The 14171-nt window shown below is 34.9% G+C and overlaps 1 protein-coding gene, 57 non-coding genes and 1 pseudogene across 59 annotated transcripts; 26 read left to right on the top strand and 33 right to left on the bottom strand.

Moving 5' to 3' along the window:
* Window positions 1–136: 136 nt before the first annotated feature.
* On the bottom strand, window positions 137–9204 carry ilcr-1 (Interleukin cytokine receptor-related protein 1). Its single transcript, NM_070335.6, has 11 exons — window positions 8760–9204; window positions 7253–7530; window positions 6249–6435; window positions 6072–6193; window positions 5579–5831; window positions 5433–5523; window positions 5174–5349; window positions 4700–4806; window positions 2432–2640; window positions 1334–2039; window positions 137–555 (listed from the first exon to the last, which is right to left on the bottom strand). The coding sequence occupies exons 1-11, from the start codon at window positions 9073–9075 to the stop codon at window positions 460–462; spliced, it is 2541 nt and encodes an 846-aa protein (NP_502736.1). The 5' UTR covers window positions 9076–9204; the 3' UTR covers window positions 137–459.
* 21ur-1647 lies at window positions 628–648 on the top strand. The gene has a single exon (NR_058846.1).
* Window positions 884–904, top strand: 21ur-14798. Its single transcript, NR_058845.1, has one exon.
* 21ur-1293 lies at window positions 887–907 on the top strand. The gene has a single exon (NR_058844.1).
* Window positions 1045–1065, bottom strand: 21ur-391. The gene has a single exon (NR_058843.1).
* On the top strand, window positions 1302–1322 carry 21ur-15215. Its single transcript, NR_058842.1, has one exon.
* 21ur-841 lies at window positions 1305–1325 on the top strand. Its single transcript, NR_058841.1, has one exon.
* 21ur-9166 lies at window positions 1797–1817 on the bottom strand. The gene has a single exon (NR_058840.1).
* Window positions 2104–2124, top strand: 21ur-1251. Its single transcript, NR_058839.1, has one exon.
* On the top strand, window positions 2385–2405 carry 21ur-11626. Its single transcript, NR_058838.1, has one exon.
* 21ur-5773 lies at window positions 2655–2675 on the bottom strand. Its single transcript, NR_058837.1, has one exon.
* 21ur-9121 lies at window positions 2697–2717 on the bottom strand. Its single transcript, NR_058836.1, has one exon.
* On the top strand, window positions 3509–4117 carry Y64G10A.13 (annotated as a pseudogene). The gene has a single exon. A coding segment is annotated over exon 1 (609 nt).
* 21ur-5321 lies at window positions 4555–4575 on the bottom strand. Its single transcript, NR_058835.1, has one exon.
* On the bottom strand, window positions 4823–4843 carry 21ur-7231. Its single transcript, NR_058834.1, has one exon.
* 21ur-2496 lies at window positions 4826–4846 on the bottom strand. The gene has a single exon (NR_058833.1).
* Window positions 5091–5111, bottom strand: 21ur-2345. The gene has a single exon (NR_058832.1).
* Window positions 5892–5912, top strand: 21ur-6695. Its single transcript, NR_058831.1, has one exon.
* Window positions 6060–6080, top strand: 21ur-5409. Its single transcript, NR_058830.1, has one exon.
* On the top strand, window positions 6061–6081 carry 21ur-5380. Its single transcript, NR_058829.1, has one exon.
* 21ur-11583 lies at window positions 6064–6084 on the top strand. Its single transcript, NR_058828.1, has one exon.
* Window positions 6486–6506, top strand: 21ur-4957. The gene has a single exon (NR_058827.1).
* Window positions 6490–6510, top strand: 21ur-4008. Its single transcript, NR_058826.1, has one exon.
* Window positions 6682–6702, top strand: 21ur-8294. The gene has a single exon (NR_058825.1).
* 21ur-8241 lies at window positions 6685–6705 on the top strand. The gene has a single exon (NR_058824.1).
* On the bottom strand, window positions 6873–6893 carry 21ur-8006. The gene has a single exon (NR_058823.1).
* 21ur-7914 lies at window positions 7574–7594 on the bottom strand. The gene has a single exon (NR_058822.1).
* Window positions 7871–7891, top strand: 21ur-8416. Its single transcript, NR_058821.1, has one exon.
* Window positions 7877–7897, top strand: 21ur-11582. Its single transcript, NR_058820.1, has one exon.
* Window positions 8277–8352, top strand: mir-798. The gene has a single exon (NR_023971.2). It is a non-coding gene; the product is annotated as a pre-microRNA mir-798 (primary transcript).
* A 587-nt stretch (window positions 9205–9791) lies between the features above and the next one.
* Window positions 9792–9812, bottom strand: 21ur-699. Its single transcript, NR_058818.1, has one exon.
* A 234-nt stretch (window positions 9813–10046) lies between these two features.
* On the bottom strand, window positions 10047–10067 carry 21ur-6284. The gene has a single exon (NR_058817.1).
* A 21-nt stretch (window positions 10068–10088) lies between these two features.
* On the top strand, window positions 10089–10109 carry 21ur-13632. Its single transcript, NR_058816.1, has one exon.
* Window positions 10110–10310: 201 nt separating this feature from the next.
* 21ur-9939 lies at window positions 10311–10331 on the bottom strand. The gene has a single exon (NR_058815.1).
* Window positions 10332–10920: 589 nt separating this feature from the next.
* Window positions 10921–10941, bottom strand: 21ur-10391. The gene has a single exon (NR_058814.1).
* Window positions 10942–11549: 608 nt separating this feature from the next.
* On the bottom strand, window positions 11550–11570 carry 21ur-284. The gene has a single exon (NR_058813.1).
* On the bottom strand, window positions 11551–11571 carry 21ur-2163. The gene has a single exon (NR_058812.1).
* Window positions 11572–11700: 129 nt separating this feature from the next.
* 21ur-3410 lies at window positions 11701–11721 on the bottom strand. Its single transcript, NR_058811.1, has one exon.
* Window positions 11722–11803: 82 nt separating this feature from the next.
* Window positions 11804–11824, bottom strand: 21ur-8679. The gene has a single exon (NR_058810.1).
* A 50-nt stretch (window positions 11825–11874) lies between these two features.
* 21ur-7962 lies at window positions 11875–11895 on the bottom strand. Its single transcript, NR_058809.1, has one exon.
* A 52-nt stretch (window positions 11896–11947) lies between these two features.
* Window positions 11948–11968, top strand: 21ur-7950. Its single transcript, NR_058808.1, has one exon.
* 21ur-5585 lies at window positions 11949–11969 on the top strand. Its single transcript, NR_058807.1, has one exon.
* Window positions 11951–11971, top strand: 21ur-5699. The gene has a single exon (NR_058806.1).
* On the top strand, window positions 11952–11972 carry 21ur-3074. Its single transcript, NR_058805.1, has one exon.
* A 109-nt stretch (window positions 11973–12081) lies between these two features.
* 21ur-8702 lies at window positions 12082–12102 on the bottom strand. Its single transcript, NR_058804.1, has one exon.
* Window positions 12103–12323: 221 nt separating this feature from the next.
* On the bottom strand, window positions 12324–12344 carry 21ur-5114. The gene has a single exon (NR_058803.1).
* Window positions 12345–12427: 83 nt separating this feature from the next.
* On the bottom strand, window positions 12428–12448 carry 21ur-11396. The gene has a single exon (NR_058802.1).
* Window positions 12429–12449, bottom strand: 21ur-10002. Its single transcript, NR_058801.1, has one exon.
* Window positions 12450–12573: 124 nt separating this feature from the next.
* On the top strand, window positions 12574–12594 carry 21ur-10020. Its single transcript, NR_058800.1, has one exon.
* Window positions 12575–12595, top strand: 21ur-121. Its single transcript, NR_058799.1, has one exon.
* Window positions 12596–13252: 657 nt separating this feature from the next.
* On the bottom strand, window positions 13253–13273 carry 21ur-657. Its single transcript, NR_058798.1, has one exon.
* 21ur-14364 lies at window positions 13254–13274 on the bottom strand. The gene has a single exon (NR_058797.1).
* A 54-nt stretch (window positions 13275–13328) lies between these two features.
* Window positions 13329–13349, bottom strand: 21ur-3485. The gene has a single exon (NR_058796.1).
* A 90-nt stretch (window positions 13350–13439) lies between these two features.
* On the bottom strand, window positions 13440–13460 carry 21ur-8234. Its single transcript, NR_058795.1, has one exon.
* On the bottom strand, window positions 13443–13463 carry 21ur-4689. Its single transcript, NR_058794.1, has one exon.
* Window positions 13444–13464, bottom strand: 21ur-12891. The gene has a single exon (NR_058793.1).
* Window positions 13465–13593: 129 nt separating this feature from the next.
* On the bottom strand, window positions 13594–13614 carry 21ur-15506. Its single transcript, NR_058792.1, has one exon.
* 21ur-8139 lies at window positions 13595–13615 on the bottom strand. Its single transcript, NR_058791.1, has one exon.
* A 184-nt stretch (window positions 13616–13799) lies between these two features.
* Window positions 13800–13820, bottom strand: 21ur-7855. The gene has a single exon (NR_058790.1).
* Between the last annotated feature and the right edge of the window lie 351 nt (window positions 13821–14171).

The following is a 14171-nucleotide window of genomic DNA, read 5'->3' as shown; positions in this document are numbered from 1 at the left end:
CTTTCAAAAAAAGTTCCACTATCAGCTATTTTCGACAAAGTTATCGGATTTTCCGGAATATTTTTTTTTGAAAAAAAAAACATTACAACCTGTACTGATCTCGAAAAAGTGTATATTCCTTCTAAAAAAAAGTTCGATTTAAAAATATATAACATTTATTTAAAATTACATTGAATATGTTTCAAATTACACTGCACCGGGGAGCAAAAATGTCCCAAAAAAAAATTAAGGGACATTAATCTACAAACGAAAAAGTCACGAAAAGAAAAAAAAGAAGTTTGAACCCGTGAACACTATAAATTAAACATTAAATTTTGGATTCTCGTCAATCATATTTTTTTGAATACAGATTCCATTGAGAAGCATCATCAACCCGGCTCAATTCAAAGGGGGAGATCTTGGGAGAAGGGAAAAACACATTTGTAGAGGGAATTAGAGAAATATAGAAAATAATACAGATCAGTGTATACCAATGACTTCATCATGGAACGCAGAGTCTTCTCGATTCGCTTTCCGTAGATCCATTTCTGCATTTAGCCGAGGTTTGTCCAGAATCTGAAACAAATTGAAAAATTAAATTACAGTTTCACTGGGTAGTGTTAACAGTTGTAGTGTACTCGGAATCAGTAGAAGGATTGTTCGCGTAAGAAGTTCATATAATGGCCTCGCAGTTCCTAGTCGAGTATTTCATCCATAAAGATGCCCCCCACATGTCTCGGGAGTGGCAAAATTCGTTAAATTTTTGGTTTTTATAGTTAGTGGCAGAACCCGTTAAACGTCGGTTCCTGTCAAAAGATATATTTATTTTCAAACCGTGGATAATAGTTTGAAATTTTTGTCCGTTTCAAACTGCTCATATAATTTTTGATATCTTATTTCTCACTGCTTCCTCAATTGCAATGTCTTTTGCTGCCAAAAAATCAGTTTGAGCCACTCATAATTCTATAAATCTAGTCGAAAATTATGTTTTCCATTTTTGTTTTACTCAAGAATTTCTAATTGCACGTTGTATAAGGTCAAAACAATTGCTCGAAATGTTTCAAAACGTTTGCGGACTCCTAACAACTGGTCTGTTTTTTCTGCTTCAAAATATATCACCTATCAAAAACAGTAAGGCATGCTCAAACATTGTATAAGTGCCATACTCTGAAATTCTTGAAATTCATCTAGCTTTTTTTAAAATTTACTTTTAGAAAAACTGGCAAAAATTCTCACTAGGTACTCCTCTTGTTTTGTGAATTTCATGGTTTTCAGACAGCCGTTTCAGCTACTCTATTAAAGAAACAGCACGGAGCAATTGATATTATAGGCGGCCTCTTAATTAAAAACATACTTCATTATGTATATCCGCCGAAAAGTCGGATCCACTGACATATGCTGAATCCAAATTTCCCGAGTCATGATTCATATCCTTGTGAACTATCAATCTCTGTAACTCCTCGATTCGAGCAGTCTGTCCTTCAACTGAATCCACGTCATCTTCATCTTCCTCATCTTCTTCAGCTTCTTCCATGGGTTCTTCAGCAGGTTCCAAAACTTCAGGTTCCGTTGGCTCCACATGAATTGGTCCCGGAGCACATTTAACGTCTTCCAGAAGCTTAACGTCTTCAGAGTCCAGAACTTCCACTTCAAGATCTCTCTTTGCAGCAAACTTCTCCTTGAGTTCGTCAATCGGCAAAGTTTCCATTTGACCGAAGGCATCCTCATCTTCAACTTTTACTTCCAAACTTGGTGGCAATGGCACAATATTATGAGCTTCCAACTCACTAACTCTACGCGTGGCAACTCTATGATGAGTATTCTCAAACCATTGTGGATCACTTTCAATGTAATTCAATTTCCTTGAAATTGCTGCTTGTAACCGTGCAAATACTTGATTAAAACCAGCAAGTTGCTCGGGTCTTGCAGGTTGTTCAGTCAATGCAGTTGTCATTGTCATTAAACTATTTGGTATAGAGTACTGTAGGAGACGATTGATTGGGAAGAACACGTATTTCGGATTGGTGTAGCTGAAGTGGCAGGATATCACGCAAGGGTGTCTGGAAAGTTAATAGGATTATGTTTCAAGTAGGTTAGATTTATTGCAAGATATTGAGACAGCAATGAATACAATCAATGTTGACGATTACATTTTCGTTGAGTTTGAACTTTTCAATATTAGTTGTTTTAAAATCAATAATTCAAGATCCGATGATCATCTTGCTTGTGATACAGACAACACTTTAAGTTTTTTTTCAAGGAAATTTTATTATTCTTATGTTAATTTTAATAATTTACAACTCAGACGCTTTCCCTCGAAAATTTGCTCAATTTTTCATTTGAGCTACAAAAAATTTTGCTGTTTCAAAACATTTTTAAATTTTTTTTGGTTTGGAAAAACATATTCTAATTTTTCAAATATTTTTTTTCATGTCGTTCCCCCCGAACTCACTGTAACGCCAATTCACACTGCATATCGAAAATCACGTCGTTCCTTCCGGTTGTAATTCTTTCGATTGCAGGTTCTCTTTGATGACGGAAGACAGTTCGGAAGTAGGCACCAATTGAATTGATTATAATCACTTTATTCGCCCGGACTATACTTGAATTGATGTATTCCGCACGATTTTCCTCGATATCATCCTCATCCCAGACGTCTAACTGAAATAATGTTATTTTGGTTGAAGAAAAGAACAGTGAAAAAATTTAACTCAATTTGAGGATATGCAAATTATGAAACAGTAATTTTTGGGTGACACAATTTTTTGTAAAGTCCTGAAACATATGATTGTTACAATTCTATTGAGTAGGAATTTCGATGTGAATTGAGAATTGATTTTTTTCTGCTTAATAAGAAAATTTAACGGACTGCTAATGTGTTTAATGTTTGTTTAAAAAAAAAAAGAATTACCGAAGTTTGATTTGATTTGATTTGATTTATTTTCAACATTAAGAGCCCACAGTTAAAATGCGATGCGCGCATAGTGGATGAAGAGCCATAATGCGCCCATCGCATGCGGCGACCACCCATTTCGAGCCCATCGCTTGCGGAAGGTGATGGGCGCACAGTGGGCCCAAGATGTGTTCATTTGCGTTCCAAAAATTCAAAATTCGAAGTGTTTTTTCGCCTATTTTTTCGCATTTAATTTCATTTTTTATTGAATTTTTGATTTTTTTTACTGATTGTCTCATGAAAATTTGTTCTATATGCCTTATATTATCTTAATATTGATTTTTTTTTTGAAATTACCATGTCTATAGAAAAAACTTACTCTAATCAGTTTTAGCATTGAAATATTCAACGAAAACGCATGTTAAGCAATATTTTGTTACTGGTACACAAAAAAATCGTCAGGATTACTGTAGTTTTATCATTTAGCCTGATATTTGATCATTCTCAGAACAAATCGTTCAATATCTTGGTAGTTCCAATGTTTTTAGCTCGTGATTTGTCATTTAGATTTTTTAATCAACATTTCTTTGACCGCTCTCACCGTTATATTTTGGTAATTTTGTTCAACAAAATTCGTTATCCATTGTACAGAAGTGCCGAAAATCGTCTTAAACTTCTGGAGAAGAAATTGCTCCACGAAAAATAGCCAAAGCAGTGCGAGAAAATGGAACGCCCAATACACTGAAAGCGGTTGATTCTACGAAAAATCATAATTCTTCAGTTGCTTTTTTGGGAAAAAGTTGGTGTATAAACATAATCATAAATCCATTATCGAATTTTCAGTGGTGACAAGCCGAAAGAAACACCGAAGTTCAGTGGGTTCGCGGATCTCGCACAGAAAGCCATGGAGAATCAGAATCAGGCATAACGAGAAGTTGGCGAGGATGATGAACGAAAATTAGAACCTCAAAAGATGGAGACTGACGAAGATCAAGAGCTGGATGCAGTGCTCAGCAGCAAGTTAGTTTCGAAGCATAGTTTTAATGGACCATGTTCATTTTTCAGTATAAGTGTTCTAATTCCAAGGAAAAGAATACACGAAGCTTGGAGTTGGAATACTACACGTTAAAAACACTGATAGAAAATTCAGCGATGAAGGCAATAGCTGTAGACGCAAAGGGGGAACGGATCCGGCTGACTTGTCCAACTTCGAGAACCGAAATGGCTACGATGATGATTCGATAATTTTGTTATTGTTATTACGAGTTCCATTTTTTGTTACTAACGTTTTCTTTTTGTTGTTTTGAAAAAATGTTAACTCACTTTGCTCTGTTAATGAATGTATTTTGGTTCAACTAATTCGCTTGAATGCTCAGAATTTGCAGGGTTTAGTAGTTTTATTATCAGAAAGGAGAATCCACAATGTGCCCATTATTTATGTTCGTGATGCTCGCAAAATGTAATTCAAATTCGCGATGGACGCACAATGCGCATCATTTCCGGTTCCTTTTTCTCCCACTCGCGATCCACGCCAAAAACACTTTGCGCGCATAGCATTTTAACTGTGCCAAAAGGTAATACATTAAAAGGTAGTACACTTTAAGGTTTAATGAGAAAATAAATTTATAAAACGAGACAAACCCAGCAAGAGTTCATCTCGAGTGTGGGAAATGGGTAAGGCAAGAATTAGTAAGTTGATGGAAGCTTCGTTTTCAGAGTTATGTACTTTTATGAACTGTTCAAAACAGGAGATACAATTTTTTTGAAAATCTCATCATTGTAGATTTTTAAACTTTTAAATTAAAATATACTCAAAAATAAACTCACGTGAACATTCAAGTTGAAAACATCTCTCAAAAGCTCTGCAAACGCCAAAACTGCAGCTTCATGTTGAGCAGAGTCATGACTATATACGATCAGAACTGATATGGATTCTGAAATTTTTGCCACCTTACAGAAAAGTTCAATCGACTACTTTTGAGTGAATTTTTAGTCCTGTATTAACACAGTGTTGAAACATTACTAATGCAAAAAAAAAGAATTTAAGAGAATTCGTTTTTGAGCAGAGTGACGTCATGCTTATTTTCTCCTAGCGTCTCACAATAAAACTTTCCCCGCTTTTTCTTGAGATCAGAAAAAATTAAGTCAAAATTAGCTAGATCAAAACAGTGGATCAAAACAGATCCTAACAAATAAAATTTGAAGTTTTAAGACTTATTAGGATAGACAATCAAGCAGAATGATGATTTACAAAGCGATTTTGTTTTATAAACATTATGAAACAGTGATAATATGACTTACGCTTCAAAATCAAAGGAATTGATCCGGAATGTGAAAATGCGGGATTCTCATTGAGTAAGTGAATATTCGATGCTTTTTTCTTGTTGTTAAACTTTTTGTAGCATTTTAAGCCAGCACAAACTGAGAGAATGAACAGAATTGCAATGATGGCGCCGCCGGTGATTGCGTAGGTGTGCCTGAAATTTGTCAGGTTTTCTTGGTTGGATTTTTCGACTGCATATAAAAAAGCAGCCGACATTTCCCTGTATCTCCTACTCACCAAGTCCATGTAGTATCTTCCTTCTTATCCTTCTCTGCTTTTCCATCACTTTCCTCTGTTTGATTAGAAGTAGCTGGAGGCTTTTCAATTCCTGAAAATAATAATTTTGCTTCTCATTTCATTTTCTGTTTTAAAAAGTGACTCACTTGTTAATTTGACTGGTTTCCAATCAGCTGCCAAACAGCTGCAACCATTCTCAGTGACACATAGGCATCTTCCGTCGTGAGCACTTTCAATTGGTATCACTGATGGAATTAAATCCGTGTCGAGCTCAATGTCGGTGAAGTTGAATTCTCCAAATTGGACCGGTCGACCATTGATTATTTCAGTTCTGAGCTCGTCTTTTGTGATTATGGCTGACTGGAGCATCACAATTCCAGAGCTATCGAGAAGGCGCACCTGAAGAAAATTTACTGTTTCGCAGAAACTGTATAGCTAGGGAAGCTGCTACGGCTGCATTCGTTTTGTCCAATTGTCTTTTTCAAAAAAGAAAGTACCGAGAGAATTTGAAAAATCAAAAATTGTGTTCACAATGACAGGACGTTTGAAATTTTCTAGACAAGCTTGAAAATGAATTTTCTGCTGTTTCACATTGTTTTTAAATTTGTGCTGTATAATGTTCCACAATTAGTGCATTACCTCATATTCCTCAAAACAATATTGCGGTGGCGCCGCCAAAAACTCGATTTGAATCAGCCTAATCGCACTGAAAAGGAAGATTTTCCGGAAGCTGGCTGCCCATTTTGAAGCTTGTGGATTCGCTGAAGCATAAATATCCATATTCTCACATAATTCAATCAAGAATATATCTCTTACATTTCCCCTCACACATTTGTTCGTTGGTCTTGACAATTTTCACCGGCGCCGCATCCGGATCATCAGGCATTAAGCTCGTGGCTGACACCTTCGGAGCACGTTTCCGAGACATTGGGAGACTCACAATGGTTACTGTGTAGTTGTGACCAAAGTCGAACAACGTGTTTGAAGAGAAACGGTAACGAGGCTAAAAAATGTTTCTATGAGTTGTTAAGATTTATGGAAATTTTGAAGGTGTTAGTGGAATTTTCTTGAGAAAGATCGATTTTGTAATTGAATTGTGAATTTGAACCTGAGAATTTTGAAATTATCCCAATTCCTAAATCAGTTATTCCTGGAAGCTTTTTTTGCGGCTAGATAAAAAAATTTCCGAGACTCAAAATTTTCACTGTTTCAGAAACTGAAGATATTGTAGAGTCATTATATATGAGATTGCTATGATTTTCTTGTCTTTTGTGAAACTTATAAATAGAAACTTATAATAAACATAGATTCTATTTCGAGGACTAAACTGTTGAAAAACAAGGCCTGCGGTTTTATAAGAAGCAACCTAGTTTGAAAATTATGGCACTGGCAGAACATGTTATGTCTGAACTTTAACAAAAAGTTGAAAGATCTCAAAAAAGAAGGATAATATTTTATGAATTGCATTCTTTTGTGAACCGTTTTCTTGAAAAAGCTGTGAAACAGTGAACAAGAAAATGAAGTAGCTTAACGCTTATTTGTGAAAATTCACTAAAATTTCACATAATAAATTCGTGAAGAAGGAAGCTTGGTCGTATGGCTTTTTTGAAAGTTCCAGTAAAAATTATATTTAATTTTTTTGGCAGTAGATATGAGGCATACCTACGCCTATATGTAATCCCTATTCTCATTTGGAATATTTGTATACGTTTTCTGCTTCAAGAGTTCCTAGAGGTCATTTCAATTCAATATTCCTACTCTATATTAAACTTTAATATTCAATTAGTCTTCCTTCTCCCCCAACAACACGATCAACTCACCGAAATACCCTCATCATCAACATGCGTTTGCGTGACATTAAACACGAAACAAGTATTCTTTCCATCAGGACCATTGACAATCAATTTGAATGCCTTCAAATGTGTCGATGCTTCTAATTGAGGTATCTGCCATGACACGTCGACATGCAACCGATGTTTCCTCTTGTCAATTCGGTTTGCGCCCATCACTTTTGTCGTCGGCGCGATTCTGACGTCATGGGCTCGAGGCGGCTCCTGACCGGCGTCTACGTATTTGAACACGTTGTCCGAGCAACCGACTGAAAGATTTTTGAGATTATAGTGAGTTTACGGTGCTGTTTTTTAGTTGAAATTATGAGGAGAATATTGATTCAAAAACCTTGATTCAATATATCATAATTGTGAAACAGATTTTGTTTTTTTGAAATTGGGTTGAAGATTTCAGAAAATAAGAAAACATCTCGAAATAGTTGAAAATAAAATATAAGTTTTAAAAACAGTATTATTCTGAAAAAGACCTCGAAATCCCAAATTTCATAATGAGACACTTTGAAAACTTGACAAATATATTTAGTTTTGAAAAACTATTGTATACTGTTTCAGGTGTTTTTCTAATACAATTCAGTAATTCAGTTTCAGTTTTATTGCCAAAATTCCTGTATCTGGTATCAATATACACTGTCATACTGTTTATTTGCACTTGACGTCTGATGGAAAACCACTGTAAAAGTTTGGCAGGAGAAGTACCTCAGCTAACATCACACATTTCCTGATTTTTTCTGTCTATTTCACCAAAAATAATTTTTTTTGCCGAAAATTATATCAATGGTCAGTGGCAAACGGAAATTACTTTTTTGCAAAACGACGGAAACTAATACGACTGAACTTTTGAATTTCAAAAAAAAGGAGAATGATTTCGAGTTTCCGTTGGCGCCCGACAATTGGCGAGTTTAGCTGAAGAGTGGTCAAAATAATAGGAAAGAAGTAGTAAGGTGTCGAGCAGTAAAATAGGTAAGTTTTGAGAAAATTCTTGGAATTTTAAAAGTACTGTTTCATGTAGGTGTTAAAGTTTGTACAAGAAGTTAGTTTTCTGTTAAGCCTTACATATTGACTGAGCAGTAAAATACATGAAAATTTAAATATTAAAAATAAACGAGATTATTTCAATTTCGCCAAGTCACCCTGTTTCAATTTCATTCAGTATTAGAACCGTGAGACCAATCAGCAATTTGCTCCGCCCTCTTTTCAACCAATCAGAAGCAAAGCTCGAAAAAGCTAATTGGTTGGAAAGTGGGTGTGGCAAGTTGTGTTGGAGGATGTTCAAACATAAATATTTATCAAAAAAACTGCGCTTTTAGTATAATTTCCATGATAGGCATGCGCGGTTTCCGGAATTGACGTTTCCGCACCTATGAAGGCCTACTTTTCACAAGTTGGATTTTGAAATCTTTATAGAATTTTCTGTGATATTTGAGAATTTCAGAATATTTTGCTTACAATTAGATCAAAGAATTCAACTAAAACTCACTAATATTAACAGAGCATGAAATGTCCTTGTTCAGTGGCTCGGAGCAATCCGTAACCCATGGCGAATCATCGACTGTCCCATTTCCACCTTTTTTCACTTTCACCACATTCTTTTTTCCCTGTTTGGTGACCGGTTTAGGCGCCCGCGTCGGCGTTTCTTCGGAAGCTAAGAGCAACAAATCTGATGATGTGACGTCATTAGCAGTGGGAGAAGATGAAGAAGAAGTCGAATTGTACGGCTCGGTGCGTACCGCTTGTGGACCAGCCAAGCAGAACAGAAAGAGCCAGATGAGAAGAGCAGGCGAATGAAGAAACATGTTATGAAGTGGAGGACATCGTCGTTTTTTGGTGATGCAGCTGCAGTTGTGTGATGGAGCAGAGAGGAGGAGGTTGGGAGGAGGAGAAGATTTCAGTAGTCCTTTAATTGTGATTGGTGGTTTCTGAAAGTAAGAAAAATGCATTAAAATTATGGGGTTGGGATGGAGAAAATTGGAGAAAAAGAAAGAGAGAGAGAAATGTTTGTACAGGTTGAGCACAGAAAATATGCTCAAAATTTTGGAGAAACAAGGAGTATGATAGTATAACTTTCAGATAAAATTAAGACATAATCATATGAAAATATTGATTCAATTCAAAATTTGTATTCATTTTTGTTTAAAAGTTTTGAAAAAACCTTTCAAAAAGTGCCTGAAAAAAAGACAACTTTTCAGGCAGTTTACTAGATTATTTTCAAATAAAAAAATAAAAAAAAACATTTTCTCATTCTGAAGCTAGTATTTCAATATTTTAAATCCCTAATCCATACTCCTAACTAGACTCAAAATGTCCACAAATCATCCTCCTTCCCTAAACAGGAAACGTCCTACACAAACATACACACACCGCAAAAACTTCAATTAATAAGTAGACCAGGAAGATTGCACATTTTGCACTCAATGGCACCGCAAGGAACCAGAGTGCTCATTAGTTTCCAGTTTCCACTAGACTCCAATGCACAATCACCAATGGGGAATTATCCCGGAGATCTTGGAAAACGAGGAAGTGTGGTGGACTACTGTCAAATTATGGAAGATTTTAGTTATAGAACGAAATTGAAAGAGTATTGAAATAAAAACATTTTGGAAATGAATCTAAATCGAAGGTTCTACTACAGAGCAGCCGACACCAAGCGGGTTCAGCGGTGTGCTTTGCTTGGCAGTTTAGACAATTGCCAGCACATGTAAATTGTCGGTCGCAAGATGATCATGTCAGATCGACTCTCTGACATAGAAGCTAAAAGGGCACTGATTCTCAACTATCACAAATAATAGCAGACATGCATTTCAATCACTAAGTTATGTTACCGAATTGAAACAGTATCGAAATGAAAAACTCTGAAGAACGAATTGAAGAAGAACTGCCCAGACTTTTTCAGGGAATTTCTACATTCGAACTGTATCAAGTAAATCCGAAGCACCCGACACCACTTGGGTTCCGTTTCGCTAATGAGCGCGGTTTTCATGAATCCGCGTGTTGTCGGGCGCAAACTGATTGTGTCACATCATTCATCAGTCAGAAATCTGATTTGGCCGTATTTTCAGACATTTCAATAACTTAGTTTTAAAACCTAAGTGAAATAGTATTGCAATACAAAAAACCAATTGATGAGAAATAGAACAGAAAACTTACAAACACTAGAAGATTAGAAATACCCGACACCTCGCGGGTTCCGCTGACCCTTTGTGTCCAGTTTTGGTAATTTGACAAAACCCGCGTGGTGTCGGAAGCAACTATTTTGTCAAACACCACACATTGAGCTAAATTCGGTGAAAGCCCTACTTTGGCGGCTTGATAACCAAATGACGTTGCAGATTTCACAGAAAATATCTGACGTATTTTACTTCCGCCTTGGTTTTTTTCATAGAACTGACTCAGATTAGTAACATTTCTTGCAAAAAGATAAAGGTAGATCAGAATGTCGATTCAAAGTCCAGGAGGAAAATTTTGAATTAAAATCTCATGTGCATACATTTCGCAAATGGGAAAAAAGATTAACGAGTTCATTCAAAGATCAGGCGAATGGAAGTATCTTCTCCACGTATGCATACACACATGAGCAAGAGAAAACGAGAGCTACAACTAGTTTCTAGGCTTTATAAGATCAGGAATGCATAATCAGAGAGTGCTGAAGTTGTAGTTTATGATTATTTGAGAAGTTTTGAAATTGTTAGTTGAAGTGTGCGAAACAGGAAAACAATATTAAATTTGGTATTTATACTTTTCATGTTTTTCTGAAAAAGTGATCCATATTGCTGAAGTTAATGCAAAACGGCTATCAGTTAGGAAAAGTAGAAAATCCCAGAATTTAATAAAATAATTACTTTCAAATGTCTTTTGCTTTTTGGAATGTTGAATTAATTTTAATGAACGCTAAGCGGACATTGATTGAAGTTTCAAAGCTATTCGAATACTTATAGAGTTCGTAAAAAATATTTTTAAATAGGAATTTTGGAAAAAAATTGAATTCGAAATAGAGATGTGTATTATGCAAAAAAAAATGACAGTACTGTAAAAAAGAGTGAACAGGCATTAATAATTATGTTGAAACAGGAAATTTTAGAATACTAAATAATTTAATAGTTTTAATCTTCAAAACATTGCGAAACAGCATCGCATTTTTTTCAAACATTTGAAACGATCCTAAAAGGGCTAATTGTCATTTGAAAGCTTCGTCGTCTATCAGGATAGATTCAAAATCACATTTCAATTTTATTTGAAACAGTAAAATTATAAATTTTTTGAACAACTCACAGCACATTTGTAAACACAACCAACTGTAATTTGAAAACTGCCTAGTACTTATAAAGTTTGAAAAACATTTTTTATCGAAATTTTTTATTTATTTTCCGCTTCGAAGTATGATACCCAGATTTCCAAAAACAAGAAAGCGAACTGTAATAAAAAATGGGAAAGAAACGTTTGCAATGTTGAAACAGGAATTACCAGAATTTGAAAATTATTTGAAACAGCATTGTATTTTTATTAATGACAATGTTAATATTCAGAAAATCCGGCTCTTCTTCCTGATTGGCATAAACATTTTTTTGTTGTTGAAAACCTGTGTTTGGAACTGTTTTTTTTAGTTCTGACACATTTCAACGTTTCAACTGTTTCACAATGTCTACAAGTACTGTGCTTGAAACATACATATTATTTCAACGGCTGTACAAAAAGAAAATACAAAAAAATCCAATTGAAATCTCCTAATACGGCAAAGAATAAGGGAGCGAAAGACTTTGAGAGTCTGGACTTTCAAAAATGTTGGGCCAACAAAAAAATCTTCCACTATCAGGCCAGATTCAAAATCACAAAATCACACACAAAATCACATTTCAATTATATTTGAAATAGTAGAATTACAAATTTTTTTGAACAGCCCTCATTCAATGTGAAAGTTCCCCACACTGTATTTTGAAAGGCACCTAGCTAGTACTTGTAAATTTGTAAAACATTTTTTTTTAATCGCAGCTGTTTTCAAATTTTCCACTTCGAAATAAGACAAAAAGATTTCCAAAAACAAGAAAACCAACTGTAATAAAACAAATGAATGTTGAAACAGGAAATCTCGGAATATGTAACTTATTTGAAACATCATCGTATTTTTCTAAATGGCAGAATGTTGATATTCAAAAAATCCGGCTCTTAATCCAAATTGATTTTTTTTTAAATTCTGCTGAAATACTGTGTTTGGAACAGTTTTTTTTAGTTCTGACATATTTCATGTTTTCAACTGTTTTACAATGTCTACAAGTACTGTGCTTGAAGTAAACATAATATTTCAACGGCTGCCCCATAAGAAAATACAAATTCAAAATCGAACTGAAACCTCCTAAAACGGCAAAGCAAAAAAGGAGAGAAGGACTTTGGAAGTCTGGACTTTCAAAAATGTTGTCGAACAATATAACTTTTTGAACTTTGAAAAAGAGTGAGAGAGCCCACCACCACCATCTATGTTTTCACATTGGCACGTGTATGTGGCTCTTTGGCTCCTTATTCAGCTTCTTCTCTCTCCTTTTTTTCTTAAACCAAAGAAGGGAGAGAAAAGGAATTCGAGAGGAGGCGGGAGGAGGAGAGCCCCCAAGAAAATGCTGTGAGCAAAAAAGGAGCAAAAAAGAAGGAGCAGAAGAAGGAGAAAAAGGAGAAGAAGAAGAAGAAGTTTTGATGTGTGTCCACTCTCTCCCTCTTTGAGAGCACATGAAATCAAGGGGAAAACTACTAGAAAACGAGCAGCACTCAAGTGAAAACGAGAGAGTGAAAGAGAGAAAGACGTGCTCGACAAATGGAAGGCCAATGCACAAAATAATGCGAAAAAGTATCGAGGATGTAGTACATCATATACCCCTGCATATTAACACATTGAGTGAGGGAGATAGAGAGACACTCGCAATGGGAAAACGAAGCGATTTGCAGAGCATTTTGGGTTGCAACTGTTTTTCTTCATTTCATTTTAAATTTTTAGCTATAATGAACAACGGAATACGTTGATGTGGTGACTGTGAAAATAAAACATATCTGAAACAGTGTAATTTTTTGATGCAACTTAAGAATCTGAATGCTTTCTTAATTTTATCAATGTTTTAAGAAAACGTTATGAAACGGTTAAGAATTTTTTCTGAGCTTTATTTCATTTCTTTATTCATTTATTTTGAACATCAAATCTGGATCAATAATTTCATCGGCGGACTACAAAAATAATATTTATCTGAAACAGTATAAAATTGTTTCAAATAAAATGTAAAATTGAAAGATACTGAGAACTTAACGAATGTGCAACAGACATACATTAATTAATGGGGAGCTGGACAAAAACAAATTTAATTAACAACATTCTAACAAGCATTGTAAGAAAACGTTATGAAACGGTTAAGTGCTATTTTTCACTTAAAGACTGGTGAGACTGGGCAGAATTCATTAATTGCCAATTTCAGTTCAATTTTGAAATATTCATAATTCCGATCTCCCACACAACCAAAAATCGAAAAAGTACAGAACTTTGAACGAAATTCCGAATGAAAGCAAATGAATGAAAAAGAGATCCAACTCTGAGTTATCCAAAATTTTTAAAACAGTAATATGTTTTTACATTGGAAGTTGAAACAGTTCAACATAATTAAACATCATAAAAACCACTTTAACATAGTGTAGATTTTCCAAAATTTCCGGTAAAAGTTTTTGCGAATTTAATTTTTCAAATTTAGACTTTCTAAATTATGACATATAAAATCTGAGTGCCACCTTTTGACTGTCACTGAAAAAAAAATCCAAAGAATGTTTTGAAAAGTTGTACAGTGCGGTTATTTTAGAAACAGAGATGTAAGTTTATTTTAATTCCCTACTGGAAATACATCATCTTTGAATTTTTTTTGCAGACCGA

This window comes from Caenorhabditis elegans, chromosome IV (genome assembly GCF_000002985.6).
Source record: "Caenorhabditis elegans chromosome IV".
NCBI classification, from domain to species: domain Eukaryota; kingdom Metazoa; phylum Nematoda; class Chromadorea; order Rhabditida; family Rhabditidae; genus Caenorhabditis; species Caenorhabditis elegans.
The sequence above is the reverse complement of the archived record's forward strand: the minus strand, read 5'-3'. Positions and strand labels throughout refer to the sequence as shown.